The 16238-nt window shown below is 54.7% G+C and overlaps 1 protein-coding gene across 1 annotated transcript; it reads left to right on the forward strand.

Annotated features, from left to right (window-relative positions):
* Window positions 1–1851: 1851 nt before the first annotated feature.
* WNT5B (Wnt family member 5B) lies at window positions 1852–13959 on the forward strand. Its single transcript, XM_068971629.1, has 4 exons — window positions 1852–1928; window positions 2946–3193; window positions 8769–9061; window positions 13501–13959. The coding sequence occupies exons 1-4, from the start codon at window positions 1852–1854 to the stop codon at window positions 13957–13959; spliced, it is 1077 nt and encodes a 358-aa protein (XP_068827730.1).
* Window positions 13960–16238: the final 2279 nt, after the last annotated feature.

Raw genomic sequence — 16238 nt, forward strand, 5'->3', positions numbered from 1 at the left:
ATATCCCCCCTCTCTCTCTCGAACCTGCCTCCCATCTCCCACCCCATCCCACCCCTCCAGGTTGTCACAGAGCACCAGAAGCATAGACGTTACTGTACGTAAAATAAAACATACACATATGTATTTTAATGAGCCGAGAGTTTGCTGGAGAGCGCAGGGTGGCCGAACAGCTGCTCGGTGGTGATTCCTGCCCCGGGTGATTTTTATGAGCCAAGATTAGCAGCTCCAGGGAAGTTTGGCCTTAACGCCTGTTGTCAGAGCTGCCCTGCCTCCTGTCCGCAGAGACAGGGCCCCAGTGTGGCCTCGGCTGAACCTGGGGCCTGCAGAGCCCTAGGGGTTTCACAGGGGCCTGATGGTGGTGGTGGTGGGGGGCGGACAGGCTTGAGAGAGAGGGACCTGGGAATGAGATGTGTCACCTGCTGGGAGAGAGAACTCGGCTCTCAGGTGTGGGGACAGGCCTGCTGCAGAGTGGGCGTGGAGGGAGAGGACGCCAGGGAGGGGCGCCCAGCCCGCCAGTCCCCCAGAAGGGCTGGTGGTGGGGTCCAGGGTGTTTGGACAAGGAAACTCTTTGAAACTTCCCTCCTGTCCTGCTCCGGCCCTGGTCCCCTCCCCTCCATAAAGCCATTAGCTTCTGGTGCCGGCCCTATCTCTGCTCCATCTCTGGTCCCAGGCGGGCATTCACAGACCTCCTGCCCTGGGGGACGGGAGGATTTATGGGGGGGGGAGGGTCGGGGAGGGCGCGAGGTCTGTTAGGAAAGCTGGGTGTGGGGGAGCTGTTAGTGGCTGACCAGGCCAGATCATTTCCGAGCCGGCTCTGCATGACAAAGAGGCAGGGACGAGTCCTGGCTTTGATCTGCCCCCCACCCCACGCCGCCCGCCACCTGCCTGTTGGTGTCCCCGCCCCAGCTGGGACCTCCCGAAGAAAAGCCCGGAGGGGGTGGGGACAGCTGTGGCCCAGCACCCCCGGGCCCTGCTCGGCCACCTTCCTCTCCCGGTGGCCCCAGAACAGAAATACCTCCTGGGCTGATGACCCAGAAGCCCTGCCGCCCCCTCCCGGAGAGCCAGGAAGCGCTGCGCTGAGCGGTGAGATGTGTGTGTGAAGGAGGGGCTCAGAGTGTAGGAGCCAGAGTTTCATGAAGCTTGGGGTGCTGAGGGGCCTTGAGGTATGGGTCGTGCCCTGGATGGGCGCTTAGGGAGGAGCGGGGGAGGGGTGCATTTCCAGAGTTCCTCCAGCATCCATGCTGGGGGGCTGCTGGGGCCCCTGGAAAGCATAGAGGAAGCACAGCCCAGGGGCGGCTTTTACACCTCCCGGAGGAGTGGGCTTGAGAAACTGAAATGTCCTCGCCTCGTGGGCTGGGATGTGGAAAGCGGTTTTAAGGGAGAAGGTGCAGACTGAAAGGGAAGGCTCCCAAGAACCCGTAGGGAATGGACTCGCCAGATGCTTTTAGCTCCATACAATGTTTGCATCCCTGGGCTGAGGGGCAGAGGGGATGGTCCCATCTCTGGAGAAGGGCAGGTGCGCACGCAGCATCCCGAGCGTCTCAGGCCTGATATGGAAATGTCTCGTTTTCCTCTCTTTCCTGGTCTCTCGGCTCCCAGTTGCCTTAGGGAGTGGTCCTGAGCCGGGCTCCTCACCTCCTCCCACCCCCGGCCAGGGGCGACCCTCGGGTGAGAAGGCCAGAGTGGGAGAGAGTCTGGGGGGAGGCAGGCCTTCCAGGGGAGCGGGGTCTCCTGGTCCATCCCACACTGATTCTCCCTTCCATCTGTTCCCTCCAGGGAGCCCCGTCTCAGAAGCCATCGATCCCCGGGGTCGTCCCGGGCCCTGGGGGCGGGGCGGGGCGCAGGCGGACCATGCCCAGCCTGCCGGCCCTGCTCGCCTTGCTGTTCGCCTGCTGGGCCCCGCTCCAAGCCGCAGCCAGCTCCTGGTGGTGAGTGCGGGGCCGGAGCCCTTCCCAGCCTGTCTCCTCTGGGCGATGGAGGGGGGAGAAGGGGCCATTCCTTTATAGAACCCCAGGACACCGGACAGCTCTTCCTCTCTCTCTCCAGCCCCAGAGTTAACATGACGGCTCCCAGAGGATGAAGGATTAGTTCATCTGGCTTCTCTGGTCCTGGCTGCAATCCCTTCTCCCTGTCCCCCCCACCCCCACTGTCCCCATCTCCATGGCTTGTTAGAAATAGCTCTTTTTTTGTTATAGGATCAATAAGAATATCGATTTTTTTTTCTGCTGCTGGTGAGGGCAAGGAGACTAGGGTTCCCGGTTTATGGTTTATAAGTCTGAAAACCCGCATGAGGGATTGACGGGACCACGTGTGGCTTCCTTTTGTGTTTTTAAGATGACTGTCATTGCTAGGTGCAAAGGGAAGCGTCAGGCACCCACCCCCCCAACCCCTGTTTGGTCTGGGCTCTGCTCTCATCCTGCTCAGCTGGCAGATTCACAGCTCAGCATTTAATTCTATGAGCCAGGGGAGAGCCCTAGAGGGTGGGCTCAGGGGCTGTGGGGGTGAGCAGGAAGTGAGAACTTTGAGAGTATCTGGCCCTGTATGTAAATCAGATTCGACTTTAAGGCCTAAGGGGAATTCTCTTTGAAGGCCTTGGTTACTTTCCACACACGTGGCACCCTTGGGCCACAGTGGCCTCGACACTCCTGCACAGAACCCTGCGTCCACCCTGCATACTCACCCCAGTCTCCTAAAGGCTGCTCCCATCGCTGAGTGCCCTTCCCCCTCTGGTCACTTGGATCTAAATGCTCAAGGCGGTCTCAGACATTCCGCGTCTCTCGTGTCGCCTACATCTGTGCCTCTGTTTCCCTTTGAAGGCAGGAACTCTGTTTGTACTAACTCTCCTTCCCAAGCCCTTGGCTCAGGGCCCATCCTCCAGGAGGGGGTGGAGCTCCGGGCCTGCTGCTGCCCTGGCCCATACGCTCACCTCGGCCCTCCGGCTGCAGGTCCTTGGCGATGAGCCCTGTGCAGAGACCCGAGATGTTCATCATCGGGGCCCAGCCTGTGTGCAGCCAGCTCCCGGGGCTGTCCGCCGGCCAGAGGAAGCTCTGCCAACTCTACCAGGAGCACATGGCCTACATCGGGGAGGGCGCCAGGACGGGCATCAGGGAGTGCCAGCATCAGTTCCGGCAGCGCCGTTGGAACTGCAGCACCGTGGACGACGCCTCCGTCTTTGGGAGAGTCCTGCAGATCGGTGAGCGGGGGTGGGCTGGGACCCGCTGGCAAGGAGGGGGTCTCCAGTGGCAGGTGGTCAACTGGCCCTCAGTCTCCCACCCAGCGGGCGAGGCCTCGAGCTGGGGTCAGGGTCCGCGTTGAGTGTGAGCACGTTGAGAAGCTCAACCACCACCAGTGCCCAGTTTCAGCTCCAGGGCCTCCTCCCGAGCTGCGGGCAGAGAAGACAAGATTGCAGCCCTGAGTGTCTACGGAGTTTCGTCTCTTCCTTTTGGACTCAGAGAGACTTTGGGTCAGATTGGCAGTGGCTGTCATTAACCCAACCCAGATCCAGTCCTGGCGTTTTCATTTGAAAGAGAATGTGTGTGAAAGTGGGGGATGGGCAGACTGAAGGAGGAAGATGAGCGCCCACCCACCACTCCCCGAAGCCCTCCGCCTCCCCCCGCCCCCACCTGGATTCCCACATCCCCCTCTCCAGCTCCTGGCCCAGGATTCTTGGGCTGCCCTATTGCTTAGATGGAGGTGTGATCTCGGGTCTAATTGTTTTAGGTCCTTTTGAAATGCAGTCCTCCCCTCCCTGGCAAGAAATTGAGAAATCCGGCCCCTATTCTACTAGCTCTTATCCCCAGGGCCATAAAGGAAAGGTGTTAGAGCCTCAGGTCCCAGCTCACATTCTCCCAGAACAGCTTCCCCCTAAAGGCGACCTTCAGGAGTCCCCCTAGGCTGCGTTTCTGGCAGGCAGTGAGCAGGGCAGCTCAGGCTTCTCTGTGCTTCTGTTGTGGAGCCCCTGCACCTGGCCCACGTGGAGAAAGTGAGGTCGGGGAAGCACACTTGGAACCTTGCTTCTCTCCTTTGAATATCAGCCTGAAGTCTGTGAAAGGAGTGCTCATGAGTTCCTGTAACCCTCCTCCTGGGCAACTTCCCCAAAAAAATGGACCTGGGGGTCAGGTGGGCTTCATTCATAGTTTATCCTTGTTCAGTCACTCCGTCGTGTCCAACTCTTTTCAACCCCATCGATGGCAGCACGCCAGGCTTCTCTGTCCTTCACCATCTCCTGGAGTTTGCTCAGACTCATGTCCATTGAGCCAGAGATGCCATCAGCTTCTGCATCAGTCCTTCCAATGAATATTCAGGGCTGAGTTCCATTAGGATTGAGTGGTTTGATCTCCTTGCAGTCCAAGGCACTCTTTATCAGTTCTTCTCAAATAGTCATTTCTTCCTGGTGGGTATCTGGGTCAGCCGTTCTCCCTGCCCACTGTATCTCAGGTGAAGAAACTAGAATGGCCCAGGTATGTTGCAGGCCAAAATCTTGGCTTTCTCTGCCCACCAAAGCTATATTAAAAATATGGAGACAGAATTTGGAGGAAATAAGAAGGTGGCTTTAATTCTCAGCCAGCAGAGAGGGGAACACGGTAGGCTCATATCTCAAGAATTATGCCCCCCCATCAATTTTTCTTCCCCGTGAAAGGTGTAGAGAGGCACCCCATAGTCACTGCCAGGGAGCTAGTGTTTCTTTGGGACCAAGTGAATGCCTGACATTGGCCAGATTCTGTTCAGTTTATGTAGTTTTGTCACGTGAAGACCAAAAAAGTGAGGCTTTGCTTTAGGGGAGAAGGGGTGTCGGGACCATAATCTCTGTGGAGTGTGCCGGTTTGCGTGGGGAGGGCTTCCCAGGTGGTACTAGTGATAAAGAACCCGCCTGCCAGTGCCGGAGAGGTAAGAGACATAAGTTTGATCCCTGGATCGGGAAGATACCTGGAGAAGGGAATGGCTACGCACTCCAGTATTCTTGCTTGGAGAAACCCACTGACAGAGGAGCCTGGCAGGCTACAGTCCAGGGGGTCGCAAAGAGTTGGACACACACACGCTTTCACCAGTGAAAGCGGACACCAGTCTCTGGCCCTGTTCTGTCACAGACGGAACCCTTCTGTTGTCCTTGTCACTGTCCCCTTCTGCACCTTCCCTGCAGGCTTATGCTGCCTGGGAAGGTGGGCGGAGGCTGGGTTCTAACTGGTCCTCTCTCTGTGTCTGGCGTGGAACCTGCCCTTAGAGCTACTGCAAGCATCCACCACCAGAGGGCAGCAGAGCGCCCCAGAGGGCACCAGGCCCTTCACCTGGAGGCACCTACCCGGAGGCTGGGCAGCCGTGGGACAGAGGGCGTGATGTCGTCCCGCTGTCTCCCTGTTGGGCGGAGATGCACCATCTCTCAGGAGCTCCATGGCTGCTGGTTTATCAGCATTTATCCCCTGAATTGTTTCACACACGGGCTTCCTTGATGTCTCAGATGGTAAAGAATCTGCCTGCGCTGCAGGACAACCAGGAAAATCCCGTGGACAGAGAAGCCTGGTGGGCTACGGTCCACAAGGGTCGAAAAAAGTGAGACACACCTGAGCAACTAAGCACACACATAGAGATGTCCCCACATTGCTCATCCACTCCGAGTCCCCAGTTCCCTGCTTGCTGAGAGCAGCATGAGGTCTGTTCCGAGGCTCACCTGAGACTCCCATGCTGCCCCAGTAGGGCGGGGTTGCCTGGACTCCAGGCCCAGTGATGCTCCAAAACAAAGGAGGCAGAATGACCGGGAGAGATGCCAAGCGGATTCACCGGTGGGTGATTCACCAGCTACATCGTGGGCTGGGACCCTCAGAGCCCTGTTGTCTGCAGTAAACACTCAGCTGCAGAAACATTGTTTTTAAAGGCAGTTCTGAGAAGGGTGACTCAGCTCTGCAAAGTGTGTTTACTAAAAAAAAAAAAAAAAAAAGGAAATCAGACATATGTAACTTGGAAAGGGGAAAACATAAAAGGCATATTCGTTGTTTTCAAATACTGAAGGGCTGTCAGATGGAGGAGGGATTAGCTCCAGCAGAGGGAAGTGGTAGGAAGTCATCTTGCAGCTTGTTCTGGGAAAGAACATTCTGGTGATTAGTGTCATTTAACACAGACAGACTGGGTGGCCTTGGGCACCCAACATGATTCTCCAAGTGTTAGTACTAGATGCTCAGTCATGTCCAAACTCTTTGTGACCCTGTGGACTATAGCCTGCCAGGCTCCTCTGTCCAGGGGATTCTCCAGGCAAGAATACTGGAGTGGGTTGCCATTCCATTTTCTAGGGGATCTTTCCGACCCAGGGATCAAACCCGGGTCTCCTGCATTGCAGGCAGATTCTTTACCATCTCAACCAGGGAAGGCCCTGATTCTCCAAGGCAGGTTGTAAAAGCAGTGCTCCTGACAGACAGAGTGTAGGTCTGGTCCAGCTTCAGATGGTATCTGTCCCGGGCTGCCAGGTAGGGTGTCAAGGCCCGTTTTAAGAAGATTTCTCTGACATGACTCCCTCAAAGGGGGGTCCAGGCCCCCCTCCCAAAGACCTCTTGGCCATCTTACCATCCTGGGAACTCACACAGTCTGATTCCCTAGACCCATAGATCCTGACTCTGGCCGAAGTTCACAGGGGTTCAAATGTCAGTCCCAACCGCTGGTCCCCGTGTGGCTTCCTGTATCACCTGGCTTTCTTGGTACTGTTCTGCTCCGCATCTGACCAGAAGTCGGCCCCTGCTTAAAGGAGCAAAACTGATTTGCCCCGTGTGTTCAGGTTGCAAACTTCGCTGTGTCCTGCCCGACCATCCAGAAGTAGGGCCAGGTGGGACATCACACTGGATGTAGCAGTGACTTCAGACTGCCTGCCTCACCACCTGCCAAGACAAGGTTGTGCGATGGCCACCTTTGACCCCAGAGGCTCAGAAGAGGGGGACATGGGGAGCAGAAGAGTCTGCCCAATTAAAATAAATTTTTTTTAAAAAAGGGACTTCCTTGGTGATCCAGTGGTTAGGGCTTCACGCTTCCACTGCAGGAGGTACAGGTTTGGTCCCTGGTCAGGGAACTAAGATCCTGCATGCAATGCAGTGCAGCCAAAAAGAAGAAAATTTTTTAATTTTCAAAAATGTTAATTTTTTTAATGTTTAAAATTTTTAAATTGTTTTGAATGTTTAAAAAGTTGAAAATTTTATTTCATTTTCAAAAAAAAGAAGATTCTGCCCAGTTTTCTCACTGAAATCAGGACTGAATCTCAGTTCCCTGCTAAGAACACCTGTCTCCATGTCTGAGTCCATATGAGTATGATTTATTATTTCTCATAATGATTTTACTGAATATAATGCACATTGCATACAACACAGCATTTTAAAGTGTAGCAGTCCCGTGTATATTCAGCAGGCTGTACAACCAGCCAGGACGTTGTCACAGCCCTATGGAGACACCGCACTCCTGTTTGTGGGTGTGCTCCATGTCTTCTCCCTCCTCCCCAAACCCCAGACAACACTCATCTTCCTGTCTGTATGAAAGTTCACACTGTGGACGTTTCATATGTGGCCTTTTGTGTCTGTCCAATACAAAATGTGAAGTGCTCACTTCCCGTTAATACCTCAAGGTTCATCCATGCTGGAGCCTGTCCCCATTACCTCATTACTTTTTATGGCTGAATACTATTTCACTGCATGTACAATACCACCTTCCGTTTACCCATTCATCTGTGTCATTGATGGTCATTATAGATTGTTGCCACCTTTTTAGATAGTATCAATAATGTTGTGATGAAGATTCAGGTAGAGGTTTTTCTGTGCACACGTTTCCGTTTATCTTGGTTATATTCTTAGGTGTTGGGGTTGCTGGGTCACGTGGTAATTCTATGTTTAACCTTTTGAGGAGCTGCCAGACTGTTTTCCAAAGCAGCTGCACCATCAAACGTTCCCACCAGCAGCACATGAGGCTTCCGGTTTTTCCATGTTCTCATCAACTTGTCACTAGTCGCCTTTTGGATGACAGCCTTCCTCGTGGGTGTGAAGTGATGCCTTTGATTTTGATTTGCATGTCTCTGGGGGCCGAGTATTATTTTTGTAAGCATTTTTATTGAAGTAGAGCATACATCATCCGGCCCTTTAAGTGGTTCGCCTTAGCGATGGATTCTTTACAGGAAATGATCTGGACGTTTAGAGAGACTGTGCCGAGCGTCTGTGCCCCAGCGCTGTTGGGTGGGAGGCAGTGGGGACCTTGGAGACAGAGTGAAGTGGCTGGGATGATTCTGGTCGTTGTGATACTGGCTCATTTCTACTCCTGGTCTTGGCCGCTGTTTAGCTAGGGGGTGCAGCTATAGACAGGTGTGTGAGTTTACCTCGGTTATGCAGCTGTAGACAGGTGTGTGAGTTTACCTAGGAGATGCAGCCACAGACAGACAGATGTGTGACTTGTGGAGGGTGAGAAGCAGGTCTGTGAGGGAGAGATGAATGCCAGGTTGGAGTCGCACTGCAGGTCCCGTGATCCCTCCTCAGCCTCCTTCCGGCTGGTCCACAAACGTGTTAATCCCACTCTCTGGTCCATTCAGGCTGGCCTGATAGGAAGGTGCCGGCGGGTAAAGTTATCCAGATGGGATGAGGTGCTGGCTGGCACTGAAGGGACGCTTGGGTTCTTGGTCCAGGTGCTTTCTAACCCTGGAGCCTCGGCAGTGGGAGATGCCCTGTTCCTGGTGCGGGCCAGGGCGGTGCAGGGGAGGGGGTGCGGGGGAGGGCCTCACCTCTCCCCTTGTCTGTCTGCCCTTCTGTCTGCAGGGAGCCGGGAGACGGCCTTTACCTACGCTGTGAGCGCGGCCGGGGTGGTGAATGCTATCAGCCGCGCCTGCCGTGAGGGCGAGCTGTCCACCTGTGGCTGCAGCCGGGCCGCACGGCCCAAGGACCTGCCCCGGGACTGGCTGTGGGGCGGCTGCGGCGACAACGTGGACTACGGCTACCGCTTCGCCAAGGAGTTCGTGGACGCCCGCGAGCGGGAGAAGAATTTTGCCAAGGGCTCGGAGGAGCAGGGCCGTGTGCTCATGAACCTGCAGAACAACGAGGCAGGCAGGAGGGTAAGCGATCCCTGCCCCACATGTACCTGGAGGGTGGGCTCTGCCCCCTGTGCACCTGGGCGGCTTGCTGGCCACCAGGACATAGGCAGTGACCATGTAATCCCCCTCCCCACATGCACCCAAACTGTAGACACCCTCACCCCCATACACACCCAGACGGAGGACCCTACCCGCCCCACACATACCTATACCATCGGCTGTTCCTGGGCTGTGCTGCCAGCTGCTGGCTGGTCCAGAAAGAGATGAGTCTGACCACGGAGATTCTTACCTGTACATGTGCCTTAACCTGAGTGGAAATGCAGAAGGTGGCCACCTTTGAAGGCCTAGGCTCATCAATCTCATATAAGACACAAGGGCTTCCGAGCCTCAATTTCAGTAGAAAGTAACACGTAGGTTTCGGGGAGCTGGCTTTATCCTATGTGCAGAGTGCCCCAGGGCGCTAGGCTTCCTGAACGGCTGCTGGAGAGCTCTGTGCCCATCCACTGTACCTGCTCAGGGAGCCCCCAACCTCCGGGCACACGGTCTGCTCCTGTTTCCCGGGCAGGGTCTGCTCTGTCGGGGCTAGAGGGCTTGCTAAGCTGGAAGCTCTGTCTTTTGCTGGTAATGTGTCCACTGTGCATCCAGGTCCCCCTGGAGAGAGGTGTGAGGCCTGAGTGCTGGGTGGCAGGAGACCCTTCTGGTCCCCGACCTCTCAGGAAAGCACACAGACCTTTCTCCGGGAGAGTTGTCCACACCCAGGTCCATGTCAAACCCAGGTTCAGGGCCTGGCAAGGTTCTTCATGAGACCAAAGATGAGCCAGTGAAAAAAAAAAAAAACAGGAACGGCAGTTTCTGGAGGAGAAATAAATTCAGAAATTTAATGTTGGTTCATTGGTGATTCAGTAATAGGATATGGATATATGTCTTAAAAAGTGTTTCTATGTTAAATTAAAAAAAAAATTAACTCAGGTTTCGTAGGAGCACATATCAAACAAAAGGACTGGAATTGCCTCTCATATGACTTGGGGTCCCCGGTCTTGGTAGGATGCTTAGCACCATCACTATCTGACATCAGGTCGGAATTAGACTTGGTTGTTGCCCAGCATCTTCTCTGCAGAGTCCGTGTTCAGAGTGTTGTTTAGCCAGGTGTGGGTGCCCATCTGTGGTGAGTCAGGAGTCCAGGCCGCGGCTCTGGTCTGTGAACCTGGGCTCAGAGACCAGTGCTGTTCGGCTCCTCCAGTTATTTGTGACGCGTCCTCCATCTGCTCCACCTCCTCTCTGTTTGCCTGTCTTTGGGCGTCTAAGCTGGTTGATAAAAAGAAACAAACAAACCAAAAAAGGTTAGGTCTTCACCTTGTCTCCTAAATGCCCAAATTCTACCCATTTTTCAAGATCTCAGTAAATACCACCTGCAGGCGTTGTGCTAGTCGCGCAGTCGTGTCTGATTCTTTGCGACCCCGTGGGCCCTCCAGGCTCCTCTGTCCATGGGATTCTCCAGGCAAGAATACTGGAGTGGGTTGCTAATCCCTTCTCTAGGGGATCTGCCTGACCCAGGGATCGAACTCTGGTCTCCTGCATTGCAAATAGATTCTTTACTGGCTGAGACACCAAGGAAGCCCAGTTGCGGTCCACCATCTTCGCATCCCTTGTGCTCCGTGGTATCTGTGTCTGGAGGGCAGTGGAGCCTTTCAGACGGGCTTCCTGTTCCTCGCCCTGGGCCCTCTGCTCTGCTCTTTAGCTGGTGGGCGTATGTGTCAGTGCAGAGGAAACTCCCCTGGGCCTCCTAGCAAGAGGCCACAAGGAGGAAGGTTTTCCTTCTCTGACTCTGTTGCAGAGGCAGAGGGGACCAGGCGTCTACCCTCAGCCGGTCTTATCAGTCGAATCTTGACCCCACTTCTGCTGGCTCCTCATTTCATCACCCTTAATTGTTTGTTTGCTTTTTCCAGCCCTTATCTCTGCTGCGCCTTCCATCTGCCCTTCCCACACCCTCCCCGGCTTCCTCCTTCTGCTCCCCGTCTTTGGGCCCCCATCCTGTAGGCTCCATACCTCTTCATAACCCTTTCTCTCTCCCAGGCCTCCATCTGCTCCAGGTGGGGAACTTCTGTCTCTCTCTTGAGTTCTCATCCCACCTCCAAGGAGCAGGCCTCCTCCATCCATCACCTCCCACTTCCTCACGCCTACACAGAGCCTTCCTCGGGAAGAACTGAGTACTGGCGGGGATGGGAAAGTGCCTGGACTGCTATTTTACAACTGGATTTTTTTTTTTTAAGTAGGCTATCTAGGATCTGATATCTTGGTGCAGTGTAAACGTCAGGGACACTTTGCGAGAAACTTCTCTTGCCTTTGAGAACCTCCAGTGACCCCATTTTACATACTGAAGGCCAGAGCAGTGGGTTGATACCGCCTTGTCACTGCAGGGCCTCTGAGCATTTTCTAAATGAAAACTGCCCCATCCTTGTGACATCCTGCCAGTAACTGAGCTCGGCCACACTGTTACATGTGGAAGAGGGAGGGGGCTCTGCTGGGGGCAAGATAGAGCACTAAGAAAAACTTATGAACATGCTATTGCTTTTTCAGTTACCAGGAAGGCCAAAATCCCCTCCCCCTTCTCTTGCAAGAGGCAAGTCTATATATGAGCAACGGTGAAATATCTAAAATACAGGCATTGCTATCTCTGTGATATCTTTCATCCTGGAGGAAGGAGAATGAACGTGTGAATAGTGAGGCTCAGTGGCTCTCTACCTTCTAGATTGGTTTTACTGGAATTCCTGTCCCTCCCCTGAAGCCTCCCCGACTCTCTTTCCCCAGATCCCCTGAGTGTTTGCTCGCCGCGGAGATAGATGCTATCCTGCCTTCTCCCCCACTCACTTAAGGCAGGTACACAGCTTTAGGCCCTTAATGCTTCCTCCTCGTGCCGGAAGTCCCTCTCCAAACCGAGGACCATTTCCAGGGAATGTCAGGCTCCAGCTCAGACCCGGGGGATCAGAGCCAGAGGGTGACTGCAGGCGCTGTCTTTGAAGTGCCTGTAGGAATCGGGGGTCACTTCTGCCTTCAAGCCGCCAGCCAAGTGCTCGGGGAGGGGCCTGCCCGCCTTCTCCATCCTAAATCCTTTTTAAGCCCCAAGGTTGGGATGTACTCCCTCCTGGGTGGTCCTCAATGTCTCCACCCTAAGACAGTGGGGGTAGTCCTGCACCAGAAAAAAATCAGGAGGAGTCCGGGCAGTCGTAATACGAGCTGATGGTGTGGAAGCTCTTGCTTGCACCTGCAGCGGTTCCTGCCGAATAAAGACACAATCTGGGGACCCTTGAAAAGAAAGCTGAGAGGAGCCCTTGACAAATGAGTTCTGCCCACGTCGGTGACAATAGCTGTGGCAGAAGAAAATGTTGGGCGGTGGACCTGCATCTTTATCCCACCATCTGCACTTCTGGGATGGCTGCCAGGGCCGCTGGACACAATGCGTCCGTATGCTTTCGCTGAAAAGCACTTTGTGAGCAGCTTTCTGGTCCGCTCCTGCTTTTCCCTTTGGGTCTGGGGTAGCCCACGTTCAGTCTCCTCCCGCTGCTGTGGTTCAGTGACTTCTGGGTGGGTTTATTTTCCCAGCATCGCCCTCCCCCGATCCATTGTCCCGTGGCAGAGGGCCCGCCCCACTTCCCCACATCGGCAGCCACTCCCAGGGGGTGTCTTGTCACAAGTGTGCTGTGGTTTATGGGGAGGAGCCCGACGGCTCTGCAGAGCTAATGACCCACTTAACCCAGAAAAGGGGAGCGTTTAATTCCTGGGGGACTTGGCAGGATCGGAGAGAGCTTGTGGCCGGACAAGGTCTCTGTTATAGGCTCCTGGTACAGCTGATTCTTTTTTTTCTGTCTTGGACTCTGTATGATGTAGAAGCTGGACTCATTTTGTTGGTTTTTATTTGTTTGAGACATTGATCAAGATAGAAATATCTTTTTTTCTTCCCCTGCTGGTAACGATGACACATTTCAAGTAATAAGAGTTGGATAACACAGAAAGGAGCTTCCCTGGTGGGCCTGCCTGCCAGTGTAGGAGAGGCAGAAGATGTGGGTTCGATCCCTGGGTTTGGGAAGATCCCTTGGAGGAGGAAATGGCAGCCCACTCCAGTATTCTTGCCTGGGAAACCCCATGGACAGAGGAGCCTGGCGGGCTGCAGTCCATGGGGTCGGACATGACTGAGCGACTAAACAGCAACAAAGTCGAAAGGGCAAGTGCCGTTCTGGAAGCAGATCAGACTGGGCATCACCTCCCTGCGGTTTTCTCTGTGCTGCTGCTCTTCATGTCCTTTCAGTCTGGAGAGACCTCTGGACGCGGTTGGAGAACCTGCGCCCCTGCACACGCCCACGCCGCCAGCCCCCGCTTGCACTCGCCCTGTGGCGACCCGAGCTGGCCTCTGGGCATCTCTTGTTGGGACGTTCTCCTCATCCTCTTCTCTCTCCCCTCCGCAGGCTGTGTACAAGACGGCAGACGTGGCCTGCAAATGCCATGGCGTCTCGGGGTCCTGCAGCCTCAAGACCTGCTGGCTGCAGCTGGCCGAGTTCCGCAAGGTGGGGGACCAGCTGAAGGAGAAGTACGACAGCGCGGCCGCCATGCGCATCACCCGGCGCGGCAAGCTGGAGCTGGTCAACAGCCGCTTCAAGCCGCCCACCCCTGAGGACCTGGTGTACGTGGACCCCAGCCCGGACTACTGCCTGCGCGATGAGAGCACGGGCTCACTGGGCACACGGGGCCGCCTGTGCAACAAGACGTCCGAGGGCCTGGACGGCTGTGCGCTCATGTGCTGCGGCCGCGGCTACGACCAGTTCAAGAGCGTTCGGACCGAGCGCTGCCACTGCAGGTTCCACTGGTGCTGCTTCGTCCGCTGCAAGAAGTGCACGCAGGTCGTGGACCAGTTCGTCTGCAAGTAGCTGCGGCTGCTGCCCGCTCCTCTGAGCGGGGCCGGGAGTCCATGGGATATAAATCTATATAAATATATTTTATATTTGTAAAAAGGAAAGGCTGGATGGTAAATAATTAAAAGAAGACAACAGAAAGGAGAAGCTTATTTAAGAGATGCTGGAGATCTTTGAGGATTGGGGGTCTCTGCTCCCAGTGGGTGGGACGTGGGCTTTGTCTCCTGCCCTGGCGGGGCCTCTCTAGAGGTGGGGGCTTGGGAATGTTCATGGCCTACCTGACGAGGCCTTGAGGACAGAGAGGGTGCTTGGAGGGAGAAGTGGATGGCATCTGGAGTCCTTGTTGGGTGGGTGACGGCCCTGCGACCCTATCTGCTAAGCCAGGCAGCCCCTTGGATGGTGACGGGAACTCAGCCTCACCCCTGGCATCTTCTGGGTCTCCAGCAGAACACTGACTGGTTCCGTGAGAGGCCCGGTGCCTTCTCACATATTCGTCTGTGTGTGCTTGCAGAATCCACAGTTACAGGAAAGAGGAGAGGCCCCTTGTCACCTCTGATGGCCAGACCAGCTCCTCCCCTGACTCTGGGGCCCGTCTTTCCAGCGAGAGATTTTCTTACTCCAGGGTTCGCGGGCTCCCACCTCGGCTCCCACAGCATCTGTGCCCGAGCTGCAGAAAGCCAGGTGGTGCCCAGTCAGGTGGTCGCACCGGGCTCCCGCACCGCTGGGAACAGATGCTCTGATACTTCCGTTGGCCCTCCCTGTCAGGGAGGCCGGGGCAGGCCGGGGCCGGCTCCTGGCATGGGCTCGGCTCTGCCCTGGATGTAGCTCCCTCCGACATTAAACACCCTCCACTGAAGCTTCTGTCTCTTTCCTTATTTGGATTCATGGCTCCTTTTTAGTTTTGATCCGGTCCTCGGAAACCTGCTGCACGGTGCACACACACACAGGAGGGTGAGGGGATGGGGATCATTCAGAGCCCTGGTCTGGGTGGGAGGGATGGGGGATGTCATGAGAATTAATAAGGTGACGCATGTATGCCCGCCCCACCAAAGGTAACTCAGGGATCAACAATGGCTGTTAACTCTGCTGTTCTGAACAGAGCTCAGAGGTTGGAGGTTAAACCTCACATTTGGCCCCCCATCTTACCTCCCATCCATCCTCCTGGGCTCTTGGATTTGCACGGGTGATGGGGATGCTCTCTGCTGGCTTCTCTGTGTCACCATGTCCGGTCCAGGGCCAGAACTCCAGCTTTGGAGTATCTGCTTGTTGTTTTTCAGTCACTCGGTTGTGTCCGACTCTCTGTGACCCACATGAACTGCAGCACGCCAGGCTTCCCTGTCCTTCACTATCTCCAGGAGTTTGATCAAACTCATGTCTGTTGAGTCGATGATGCCATCCCTTCTCCTGCCTTCGTTCTGTCCCAGCATCAAGGTCTTTTCCAGTGAGTCAGCTCTTTGCCTCAGGTGGCCAGAGTATTGGAGCTTCAGGTCCAATATCAGTCCTTCCTTAGGGTTGACTGGTTTGATCTTGCAGTCCAAGGGACTCTCAAGAATCTTCTCCAACACCACAGTTCAAAAGCATCAATTTTTTTGGCGCTCAGCCTTCTTTATGGTCCAACTCTCACATCCATACATGACTACTGGAAAAACCACAGCTTTCATCCATACATGACTACTGGAAAAACTATGGCTTTGACTATACACCTTTGTTGGCAATGTCTGTTTTTTAATATGCTGTCTAGGTTTTTCATGGAGAAGGCAATGGTACCCCACTCCAGTACTCTTGCCTGGAATATCCCATGGATGGAGGAGCCTGGTGGGCTGCAGTCCATGGGGTCAATAAGAGTCGGATACGACAGAGCGACTTCACTTTTACTTTTCACTTTCATGCATTGGAGAAGGAAATGGCAACCCACTCCAGTGCTCTTGCCTGGAGAATCCCAGGGATGGGGGAGCCTGGTGGGCTACCGTCTAAGGGGTCGCACAGAGTCGGACATGACTGGAGTGACTTAGCAGCTTAGCAGGTTTGTCATAGCTTTTCTTCCAAGGAGCAAGTATCTGGGGCCAGGGAGAATAAGGCAGAGCTCAGGGACTTTAGAAAGGGAGGCAGTTGCTGGGAGAGATGTTGAGCCAGTAGCCACTCAAGACACCGGTTTCATGTTAGAAAAGGTTGTTTCTAGGCAAGGGATGGGATTGCAGAATTAATTTGGTTATAAAAAGCAAATGACACTGCAGGTTCTGCCTAAGGGCATCTGTGGTCCCGTCTCCTGCTGTGTCTTCCGTACCTAGAGAAGA

Source organism: Capricornis sumatraensis, chromosome 4 (assembly GCF_032405125.1).
Source record: "Capricornis sumatraensis isolate serow.1 chromosome 4, serow.2, whole genome shotgun sequence".
Lineage (NCBI taxonomy): Eukaryota > Metazoa > Chordata > Mammalia > Artiodactyla > Bovidae > Capricornis > Capricornis sumatraensis.

What these genes read in the sequence shown, in the direction of transcription:
- WNT5B (XM_068971629.1), top strand. Translation starts at nt 1,852, where the DNA reads ATGCCCAGCCTGCCGGCCCTGCTCGCCTTGCTGTTCGCCTGCTGGGCC. An exon ending in TGGGAGAGTCCTGCAGATCG is followed by an intron (nt 3,194 to 8,768) that starts GTGAGCGGGGGT and finishes TTCTGTCTGCAG; the next exon opens with GGAGCCGGGAGACGGCCTTT. An exon ending in ACAACGAGGCAGGCAGGAGG is followed by an intron (nt 9,062 to 13,500) that starts GTAAGCGATCCC and finishes TCCCCTCCGCAG; the next exon opens with GCTGTGTACAAGACGGCAGA.